This window comes from Vigna radiata, chromosome 4 (genome assembly GCF_000741045.1).
Source record: "Vigna radiata var. radiata cultivar VC1973A chromosome 4, Vradiata_ver6, whole genome shotgun sequence".
In the NCBI taxonomy this organism is placed as follows: domain Eukaryota; kingdom Viridiplantae; phylum Streptophyta; class Magnoliopsida; order Fabales; family Fabaceae; genus Vigna; species Vigna radiata.
The window spans coordinates 10753094-10765133 of record NC_028354.1 but is presented as its reverse complement, the minus strand read 5'-3'; the positions used below and the strand labels follow the sequence as shown (position 1 = coordinate 10765133).

Here is a 12040-nt window from a genome sequence, read left to right as displayed (position 1 = left end):
TTGGGTATGGATAATGCTTATCCGCAACCCGATCCGCCGGATAAAAATGTACTCGTCACCTGACCTGTTACCCGTCAGGTATCCGTTTAAAAAATACCCGCGGTTTTAAAATATCCGCGGGTACCAGTTGGATACCCGTTTTCAACCCGTGAATATTTCAAAAAAAATATTTTATAATTTTTTAAATGAAATAATCCAAATTAAATTGAAAAAAAAATTGAAATGTTTTAGATTTTAAGTTAAAGGTACTTACAATGAGTCTGAGAGTTAAAGAAGATAAAAGAATAAAATGAAGAATAATAAAATGTATTTTTAGTGTGGACAACAACATTTAATGAAAGGGAGGGAAGAAAAAATGTGATAGGTGGAAGGGAAGTTAATGAGAAAAGTAAAATAAAAAGAGAATGATGGCATATGTAGAGGAAACTAAGGACAAAGATGTAATTTTAACTTCTAAGCGGGTAACGGGTACTTGCGGGTATGGATAATGCAAAACTCGAACCCGACCCGATAAGAAGCGGGTATTAAAAAACCTGCTACCCGCTACTCGTAGGTACCTATTACCCGTAGGTACCAACTATCCACAACAGGTATAATCCGCGAGTACCCGCGGGCACAGGTTTTTTTGCCATCCCTAGTATCAACCTTTTAACTTCCTTTTTTTTTGCTTTCTTCACATCTTACTTTCTTTTGGGCTCCATTTTTTGATCAGCTATGGCAAATTCAAACTAATATAATTCTCATTGTTTTCCCATTCAAAGTTTCTCATTGGATCATCTTATTAATTCGACAAACCCTTTCTATCTTCATCCTGGTAAAAATTTGACAATTATTCTTGTTTTTCCATTCTTGACTAAGAATAATTACCACTAATGGTTACTCTCGAAACCAGTAACAAGAAAAAATTCATTAATAGTAGCCTTTCATGTCCTTCGACCATAATTCCTCTTCATGATGTCTGGTGTCAATGTAATCAAATAGTCATATTATGGCTCATATGATCCATAAGTTCATCCGTTAAACAATCTATATTATGTGGATGGACAAAACAATTGAAATATAGAAAGATCTTAAAGACAATTTCTCATGTGTCGATAATTTTTTTGTTGCTGGTCTTCAAGATCAAATCCAAAACTACAAACAAGGTGATTCAAGTATCTTTGAATACTATACTAGATTAAAGATTATATGGAAAGAAATCTCATAGGTTCATTAATCTCTTCACCTGTTCAACATCTATTCTTGTGGGCTTCTTTCGAAATTACAGAAAGAACAAGAAAACAACTCATAATTAATTTTCTTTGAGACTTAAATGATGACTACTCTCTAATAAGATTTTACATAATGATGATGGATCCCATGCCTTTAATTGTCAAATTTTTTTTCCATGATACTTTAACATGAACGGGAATTTGTTGGTAACCCATCTCAATCTCCTTCTCAAGATTTTGTTTCTTTATTTATTCTACCACATGATATACTCAAATCTCACAATATCTATAAAAGTCATATTGTGATGAACAAGAATAAATTTGGGTAAATCCAATGGCAAAAACACAAAAATATTGTGAAAAATGTAAGAAAACCAATCACATTATTGAAACTTGTTAATGATAGATTGATTTTCTTGTTGGATACAAAAGTCTACTTGTGGAAACTCATATGGTTCCACCACCATCTCAACAATTTCAACTGGTTGGTTGCTCTAATAATAAGCAATTTAGTTTCTTAAAGGGACAATATCAAGCTATTATGGCTTTTCTCTAACAATCTAAGGCTAACTCGTCTTTTTTCAAAATACTCAGTCCTCACAAGTTAATCATTCAGGTGATGTTTCTTTATAGTCTTTGTGGATTTTGGATAGTGGTGTAACAAACCACATTTATCCATCCAAAATTCTTATTTTTAAACCTATAACTTCAAATCAAATTACTAAACAATGTTATTGTTATTTATTAATTTTTTTTGGCAATGTTCATCTTGGAAAATTTACCCTTGTTAATGTTTTGTGTGTACTAGATTTTGTTACTCATCTCATATCCATTCCTAAACTAATTTCCACTATTAATAGCAAGATTATATTCTTTGATGCACGTTATTTAATTGCGTAGAAATCCAACTTTCAAATTATTGGTGCAATTCAATGTTTCTTAAGTCTGGAAATTGTCTAGAATTAAGATAGATTAATATAAATAGGCTTTTGATAGAAATAAAGTTAATTTTCTCCTTTTAGTTAAATAAAATAGGTTTTTAAATAAATAGGTATTTTTCCTTTTACTAAAGCGTCTATCGCAGTCAGAGGCTCAATATGTGTTGGATGAGTTACACAACATGGTTTGCGGATGAGTGCTTATATATGTTGATGAGTGCATATTTAAGCCCTCCTTTGGCCTTTAATATTGGATTTTTAATTGGTTTTTCTACTTTAATAGAATATTTTAAATAATATTTGTTACAATTGGGTTTATTTAGCATAAGATACAAAAACATGTTAAAAATAGCTTTTTAGTTGCATAAATGTTTTATGGATATTTTGAGGTGTGTTAATGCAGTTGCAGCTAAATTGAGCTCCTTAAGGTGTGGAAATAAATTGGGTAAAGTGTCATGACACCTTAAAGATAAATCCAAGAATAAAAAATAATCAAGACCATAAGAAGTCAATCCAAGCATAACATGAAAAAGTGAAGAAATTTAACTAAGTCAAGAGAAGGGAACAAGCAACAAAAATTGGATCTTGCAATTTTCTCTATTTTTTCTACCAAAAGGGCTTTGATAATTGATGAATGTTTATGATTAAATATAATTTGGGAAAAATAATGAACACCAAAGATTTGGGCATACCCTTTAACTACCAGCCTAGCTTTGTGTTTGTTGATTAAGCCATCAACATTAAGTTTGGTTTTAAACACCCACTTGACTCCAATTACCTTCCTATCTTGAGGTCTATCCACCAGGATCCAAGTCTTGTTTTTCTCTATCATTGACAACTCCTCCTCCATTGCATCTATCCACCTTTGATCCTTTTTTTCTTCTGCATAGTCACCAGGTTCACATAAGGCAACATTGCACCTTTCATAAACATCTGAGAGCAACCTTGTTCCTCTCACAGGAGCATCATCCATTGTTTGATTCTGCCAGTCATCTTCTTCTACTTCAATGCTTGAACTAGAAAACTTGAGTTTCAGTTCTTCCACGTTCTGACCCTTCTTTTCTGCATCATCCAGGTTCAACTCTTCATCCTCTATGAAGTAAACATCCCCGCTGACAATAATATTTCCAGTTTGTGGCTGGTGAAGCTCTCCTATCAAGCTTGTCACGCTTATTCTGTGGAACATGAGTGAAACACAAACAACCAAATACTTTAAGAAATTTTAGGGATGGTTTATAACCATACCATGCCTCAAATGGTGTCATTTCTCTCACTGCCTTTGTTGGAAGCCTGTTTTGAAGAAACACAACTGTATTTGCTGCCTCTGCCCAAAACTTTTTCGGCAAATTCTTTTCATGCAACATGCATCTTGACATCTCCATGATGTATCTATTTCTCCGCTCACTAACTCCATTTTGTTGAGGTGTGTAAGGGGATGTCAACTGATGCTTTATGCCTGAATCTTCACAAAACTTGTCAAATTCTGCTGAAGTATACTCCTTTCCATTATCAGATCTAACAATCTGAATTTTGCAACTGCTTTCATTCTCAAATCTTGTCTTAAACTTCCAAAAAACTTGAGCCACTTCTGATTTAAACTTCAAGAAAAAAATCTAGCATATTCTAGTGAAGTCATCAATAAAGGTAATAAAATAGAGACTACCTTTTAAGGAAGGTGTTCTGTGAGGGACTGAAACATCCGTGGGGATGAGCTGCAATTTGTGAGTGGCTCTCCATGTTGACTTTGGGAATGGAATTCTTTTTTGCTTTCCAAATTGACATGTCTTGCATGTTGGTATTTGATCATCGATTTCTGGAAAATCAACTGCCATTTTCTTAGACTGCATTTTCAGCAGCCCTTGGTGATGATAATGCCCAAGCCTCTTGTGCCAAACTTCTGTGATGTTCTCCTTGACAGGAAAGGCAGTTTGCTCTTCCTCCAATGGATTTAGAGCAAAACTTTTTCCTTTCATTTTGATTTTGAAAATTTCTCGACTAGCTGCATCTTTAATCAAACAAAAATTGTCTTCAAAAGCGACTTTGAAGCCTCTCTCAATCAATTGGCCAACACTCAACATGTTTTGTTGAATTTCTAGTACAAAAAGGACATCAGAAATTAACTTTGTACCTGAGCAACTTGTTATTGCAACAGTTCCCTTTCCTTTAAGGGGAATATAATCACCATTGCCTATTTTGACTTTGGTGATGTTGGTTGGCTTTAAATATTTGAAAAGCTCCTTGTCATAGGTCATATGGTTTGTACAACCACTGTCAATCAGCCAACTTTCATTTTCTTCACTGCTTGCAAAACAACTGGCCACAAATAATTGATCTTCCTCCTCCTCCTGATCAACAACTTTAGCTTCTTCTTCTTGCGACTGATTTTTGCTCATACATATGACTGCTTCATGTCCCATTTGATTGCACTTTATACATTTGGCATCTGGTCTCCTCCAACATCTGAATGGAGGGTGACCCATTTTGCCACAGTGTAGTTTTTGGCTTGTTGGCTTTTGACTAGAAGAGCACCTTCAACAACAAGATCTTCCCTCATCGAACTTCGTTGCTCTTGGGCTTGGAATGCATGTAGCACTTCTGCAAATGTGATTTTAGACAAATCCCTTGTGTTCTCCAAAGAAGCAATAAATGCTTCATACTTTTCTGGCACAGTTACCATAATTTTCTCAACAATTATAGAATCAGGAAAATTGCTGCCCAACAACCTTATCTTGTTAGCAATACCCATCAATTTGTCTGAGTATTCTTTGATTTTTTCAGACTCTTTCATTCTTTGCAATTCAAATTTCCTCATTAAATTAAGCACCTGCATGCTTCTTATTCTTTCATTCCCAACGTACTCTTCCTTTAGATAATCCCAAATTTCTTTGGCTGATTTAAGAGTCATAATTCTTGTGAAGATGGTTTGAGAAACGCCAGCAAATAGACATGATTTGGCCTTTGCTTTTCTAGTTTTTCTCTCCTTGTGAAGTTTGATCTGGGCCATGGTAGGATTATTCGGCAGCGGAAGAACTTCATACTATGCTTCTACAACTTCCCAAAGATCTAGAGCCTCCAGGTAAGCTTCCATTTTGACAGCCCAAAGATGGTAGCTTTCTCCATCAAAGACTGGAGATGCAACTTGTGAGAAATTTGATTCAGCATCCATTTTCACAGGTCCCGTAAGAAAAGGACTCTGGATACCAATTGTTGGTTTTTATATGAGATAGCAAAGGTTTTAACAGGGAACAAAAATGAACAGAGATGAACAGACAAATATATTGAAAGAGAATATATGAAGGAGAACAATGAATCTCACTTATTATTAAACCAAAGAGCATTATAATTTATAAAATTTAAAAATAACTACCCCCACTAGTTTAGTGTTCCTAAGCCATTAAATCAGATGCATGAATTAGAAATAACAAATCTAAAACTGATTCCTTAAAACTAGGAAAAAAAATAAAAACAGAATTAAAAGTGGACATGTTTCAGAAACAATTTTCTAACACTAAGGTGCTGCATGTGGACATATAACATTGTCATTGGGACTTGTTTTATGAATAGCAGTAAATATGGGGTGAATGACCTTAAATTTAATTTTCGCTTTATTAACAAATATTAAAATATTTAAATAATATTTTATGCGACTCAAAAAATTATTTTGATATGTTTTTACTTAACAAGTTTAATTTGTTTAATTATTATAAATTTTAATTAATTAATTTTTAAAACACAAAAATTAATTAAAAATTAAACAATGGCAAAAATATAAATATGCTCTCGATGGTGAACCAATTTGATATTGCTACCAGCCCCATCTCCAACAAGTAATGCTGCATCTGAGATTTTCCAGATTGCAGTCATCATGAATGGGCTTGTTCATATTGAAATTATGGTATACAATTTGTTCTTCTCTGAATTGAACCAACTTTGGAAAAGTCTGAGTGAGAATCTCGTGAACTTCATTTTGATTCATTTTCTTATATAAAAAGAAATTGTATCTCTCTTCAATTCTTCTTCACCCTGCAGAACTTAATTATTATTATTTGAATTTTCACTAGTACACAACTTTGTCTGGTTTCTGGTATAAAAACTAGGTGGAATATATGGAGATGAGAAAAACATATTTTTGGAGAAGCAAGTCCCTGTTAAGAGTTTCCTGTACATGTAAGAAATCAGTTTAATAATTTTATCAGTATGCTTTCATTTTGTCAAATTGGAAAATGGATTTACTGCATTTATAAATGCTATATGTCATAAAGAAGTGAAGAGAGAAATGAAAATCAGAAATTTTGCAACATCAAGGTCATTTATAGTTATCAACTATACACAAAAAACTAAACAGTAAGCTAATACACAGAAGCATTCTTATAATCCAGTAGTCCAATATCACAGTCCGTTGTTGGAAATCTAAGGAATTTATGAAGCAATCAAGATCTGGAGATATTAGTTTCTTAGACAGACATACCAGCAACTTAATAGACACTACCAACATCATATAGCATGCTGAAGACTTTATAAAACCCAACAGATTGTTGGACATCAATCTAAACTTGGTCACACTGTAGCTTATTTTTCATTGCATAGCTCAGGTCTCTTATATACACTTGAGACCTTAAAAATGAAAGCACCTGGCCTGTTCTACGAACTGTGGTAGATTATCTGCCCTGCTTCAAACCTTCATTGGCCAAAGCTGAGTCTGCACCTTTACTTTGAATTCTCTCATATTCCAATCGGTTTGTTGCAATGGTAGATTTTCTAGCAAGTTTCAAGCAAATGATTCCTGCAAATATCAGAATTGCAGAAAGGATCCAACTGAATTGTAAATTGGCCAAGCCCCTGGCCCTAAAATCAGCCTCTTTGGAGCCACAAGTAACTGCTCCAATGATATCATGGCCACTTGGCTTGGCCAAATTCATCAAACACCCTTCAGGGACAAAAGCTGGAATCCATAGCATAAACCCCATGTTTATGAACCAACATCCTTGGAAGATGACTGAAATAGGAAGCACTAGAGCCGCATTGAAATTGTTAGGAAAAAAAGTTGCAGCCAAAGCTGCAACCAGTGAGACAAGCACTATGAGCTGCAGCAGCCAGTGGTAATGGCCTTCAAGTCCAACATGGTCTGTGGAGTGAAAATGGAGAAGGAACAGTTCTTGACTGAACACTGAGGATGCAAGTATCCCAACAAAGCCAGAAAAGAGGTCAAGTGAATCAGTCAACTCAGTGCAGAGGGAGAAACCAGCAAACAAAGCAAGGTGTATGAACATAGTTGCATGCTCAAAGTTATCAAGCTTAAAAGCATAGTGGAAATGAGGGAAGTCCAAAACTTGCATGAATATTGCAAGGATGGAAAAGGATAAAATGGAGACAAGCTCCAAGTGTTTGAGTCTGGAGTGAGGGGTATTAAACTGGTACCAGAATCTAACAGTGAAGTTTGCAGGGCCCTTCACAAGGTAAGTTCTGATGGTGTTGATGGCGTGCCATAATCCAAGGAGAGCTAGAGCTGAACCTTGCACTGCGTGTCCTACAAATGAGCCCATGAATGATAACTTTCGTTTCTCTTCAGAAGACAACCACTTTTGAGCTCAATTCCTTCATTTAAATATATGAAGCCACAGCAAAAATATGGTGCATACACGAAATAAAGTGCTTTATGTGATACATGATTGTCCGAGCATTTGACTAAGTGCATGTTGCATGTGTTTCCACAAACGGAAAAGAAAACCTACTATTAGCAACATCACAAAAGAAGATGAAAATGGGGACAGCACTTGATTAGAGATTAAAGTAACCCTTGACACAAGTAAAAGTTGGAGGACGTGTAACCTGTTGTTTTCTTCAGAACTGTCTGCACTCTAATAATTTGAAATCCGCGTTAGAATTTTGAGGATAAGAGATAACTCCACTACCAAAAACGCCAAATATAACAGCATTGTCTTTCGTAGTGAAACTGAAAACTGGCCCTGCCTATAGTGCTTTTGCCTTTTTTGCATTGAGTTATACATGCAAATGTGTCTCTTCAAGGAGTGGAGAGTGAAACTCTCCATTAAATTCATGTGGCAAGCAATATGTTCCCACTCATTAAAAGGAGCTGCTTCTCCATCAGATCAAATTCACGTAAAAGTATATGACAGCGAAAGAGATAAGATTATGGGTATATTATTTCACCTCCACATTATTCATGTACCGTATACGTAACATATAATCCAGGTACATGGACCACCCCAGAAAAGTTAAGCTCTCACTTTAGAGATATATAAATATAAAATGAGATTTCATATACCATATTATACAACAGAAACATAAGATATGGAGCACTATATTATATGTGCAATGAACGAATACATAAGTATATTGAATACATGTACAAGTACCTCACTAAAATATAGAAGGGTAGATGTAGATGAAGCAACGGTGTTAAATAGGTCGAGTGGATCCCAAGATTAATATGAATTACTTAAACCTTAATATCAATGATACTCATAAGAACCCTCAATATCAATGATATTAAAACATGAATTGTATTTATTACTTGGTGAAAATTTTCAATGCTGTTTGAAAAATGAAAATAAAAAGAATAAGAAAATGAAAATGAAAAGATAGAATGCATTTGAAAGATACATATTGGCAAAGCACTGGTCATTTATCACCCATGCTCCTTTCTATTCTAATTGTATAGTTTTCAAGTTTTGGTGTTTGACTCAGCAAAAGTTACAATTATGAAATAAGAAGTTAGAAGTTAACACACGATTTCATAAGGAGACAAAGAGAAAACTCCCTTGGCCAATGGAGGATCTCCACTAGCAGACATGCACTTCCACTTTCATCGATATACTATAGACACACAACAATCCTGGAAAGTTCAGCTTTAGAAGTTATTTGCAATGGCATCCTATTACGAGAAACGTATGTGCATCATCAAATAAAGAATGCGAAAATGCTCAGCATCCACACCACCAAAGATATACTTTCTTTAATTAACATAGAATTGACATGAGATTCGATAATGTAAGTCTCTTCTATATCATATTCATCTATAAATAAATAAAGAATATTAAGTTGAGAAGTGAATGGAGATATATAATAATTTAATTTTCTTAATTTTCTCTACGTAAAGTATTTAGGGATAAACTCGCCCAATCAAATTCGTAATGTAAGAATTGGACAAAGATAACAGAGAAAACAGAAAACATACTTTCATCAAACATTAAAAGCCGACTTATTTAATCAACCAGAGTAAATGATAAGAAAATTTTCTCCATATACAAAATGAACAAATATATCATCATGTGTCAGCCAAGCACACAAGGACCAACGGGCTGAGAATATAGTTTTGAAGGTTAAAATTTATTAGTTGTAGCAGAAAACTCTTTCCCATCGCTATATACATATAATTGCGACTGTTGTCGTTCATAAAAACACTATAAAAGAATTATGAGAAGAAAACAAATTAACTACAAAACAGTGCATAAAATGAGATTATTTTGCAGAAAACAAAAAATCAAAAAGTAAATGTTATAATTAGAAAAAATTTCTTTATAATCTTCTTTAGAGAAAATAGATATACAATCTTTTATTTTATTTTGTTTTCCTAGTTTCTCTATTTCCCTTTTTAGGAGAATTAGATTATTACAAATAGAAGATATGAGAATGTATTTTTAATCAATTCAAAATAATAAATTTCAATATTATTTTCTACTTGGTATTAAGAGCTTCCGATCTTGTGTTAGAAGTGGGTTCTATGCCTAACTCAACCCCACAAAACCGGCTTGTAAGGCGAGGTCTGCACCCCACTTATATATTATAAATTGGCCTTATCTCTAATCGATGTGGGACTTCCAACATCTTGGAACTCCATTCCGCTGCACAGTCGTCGTCGCCACCGCTGTCCGACCACCGCCGCTGCCGCCGTCGCCGGTTGGGGTCGTTGATAGGGCAGAAAGGTGCGCCCAACTCCGACGACCACAACGCTGGAAGTCGCTTCGTCAGAGGAGCCGCCACGCGCCTCCACCGTCGCCGGCGCGTGTAGCCCACACGCCTACCTCCGGCGAGACCCACTTGCCGACGCCACCACAGACAGGGTCGCCGGAGTGCCCTGAGTCCATTCCTAGGGTCGGTGACGACTCGAGTTTTAAGTTTTGCTCCTTTTTTTTCCGGCGAGACCCACTCGCCGTCACCGCCACAAAAGAGTTGCCGGAGACTCCTGAGTCTGTTCCTAGGGTTTGTGACGACCCATTTGACCTTTTCTTGAGTAGATCTGGTTGTTTAAGTTCTGTTCCTTTTTTTCTTGGTGTGACCCATACACCATCATCGTCTTAGAGACTCCCTCGTTGCGTTCTACGAGATATCTGAAGTAAAAATTATTCTTTTGAAAGTAATGGATGAATCAATGAGTAAGTCCTCAAGATCATGCACTCTGTCCATAAAAGGTAAGATTTGCCTCAATACTGTTGATCATGTGTCTCAAGGTATTTGGATCCTTGACTCGGGTGCAACTGATCATATGACACCTTTTAGTGTGTCCTTCGACTCATATGGTAAAAGAAATAAAGAACAATTTATTATAGTTGCGAATGGTCAGGGTATACCTATACGCGGCTCTGGGAATATAATTTTGGACTCATCTATTGTATTGAAGGATGTTTTACATGTTCCTCAATTAGCTAACAATCTTATCTCTGTGCAAAAACTCAAAGGATTTAAATTGCTCAGTAACATTTTTTCCAACTTATTATGTTTTTCAGGACCTTGCCACAGGGAAGACAATTTTAACTACTAAGGAGCATAGTGGGTTGTATTTTTGAAAGTTTGATGACCAAAGCAATACGAAAATCATGAGTCAACAAGCAACATCTGAGACGTGGGCAAAATCCCAAAATATGGTTACATCATCAAAGGCTTGGACATCCTTCATTCAGTCTTATCAAGTCCTTATTTCCCCATCTGTTTACCAAAGAATTTGTTGAGTCTTTTAATTGTGATATTTGTCAATTTTCAAAACACCATCGTTCATCTTATCCTATTAGTCATAGAAAGAGTATTTCTCCATTTGATTTAATTCATTATGATGTTTGGGGTCCTGTCATAGATTTTATTTTTGGAGCTAGATGGTTTGTTACCTTTATTGACGATTGTATCCATGTGACATGGACATACCTTATGAAAAATAAATCCGAAGTTTTTCAAATTTTTGTTAATTTTTTCCATCTTGTCCAAAATCAATTTGGAAAAAATATAAAAAATTAGGTCTGATAATGGTACTGAATATGTGAATCATGAATTTAATTTAATTTAATTTATTTTTTTTTTAAATTTTTTAAAAAAATTACGGGTTGAAACGAGTATCCGCGGGTTGAAAAAAACCCGCGGATTTTTTTTATATGGGTATCCGGCGGGTAGCGGGGCGGGTACGGGTACACTTTTTTACATACGGGTCGGGTTCGGGTATCACACTATCCGACCCGAACCCGACCCGTTGTCATCCCTAAGTGGAAACCACGTGTCACACCCTCTGGATTCCCTAGGCTAGTGGGAGACAAGGTATGCAGTGCAATTAATTCCCTACCACCGTGATCCGTGCGGCGGCAGAGAGAATGAAAGCCTCTAGATAGTGGAAGACAAGTGGCATGCTGTGAGTGGACCGAACAGTCTGTTTGGGTGGCCATATTTAAAGTTGAATTTTCGAAAATGGCACCACTTCTGCATGCAACCTCTCTGTCTTCTACCTCCAGAGATCCATTTTTCCTCCTCCTTCTCTCTAGAAACCTCCATCTTCTCTCTAGATTTCTAACCCTTTTTCCTCCTCTGACCACTTTACTCCTTTTAGATTAAATCATCTCGGCGTCAAGACCTTCCAATTGCACCGATCACAATTTTGTTTGGAGCACT

General features: G+C 35.6%; 1 protein-coding gene across 1 annotated transcript; it reads right to left on the bottom strand.

Annotated features, from left to right (window-relative positions):
• Window positions 1-6439: 6439 nt before the first annotated feature.
• On the bottom strand, window positions 6440-7778 carry LOC106758677 (transmembrane protein 45B). The gene has a single exon (XM_014641629.2). The coding sequence runs from the start codon at window positions 7690-7692 to the stop codon at window positions 6808-6810; it is 885 nt and encodes a 294-aa protein (XP_014497115.1). The 5' UTR covers window positions 7693-7778; the 3' UTR covers window positions 6440-6807.
• Window positions 7779-12040: the final 4262 nt, after the last annotated feature.

Bases quoted from the DNA above. Each gene is read 5' to 3' on its own strand.
- LOC106758677 (XM_014641629.2), bottom strand. From the start codon at position 7,692: ATGGGCTCATTTGTAGGACACGCAGTGCAAGGTTCAGCTCTAGCTCTC.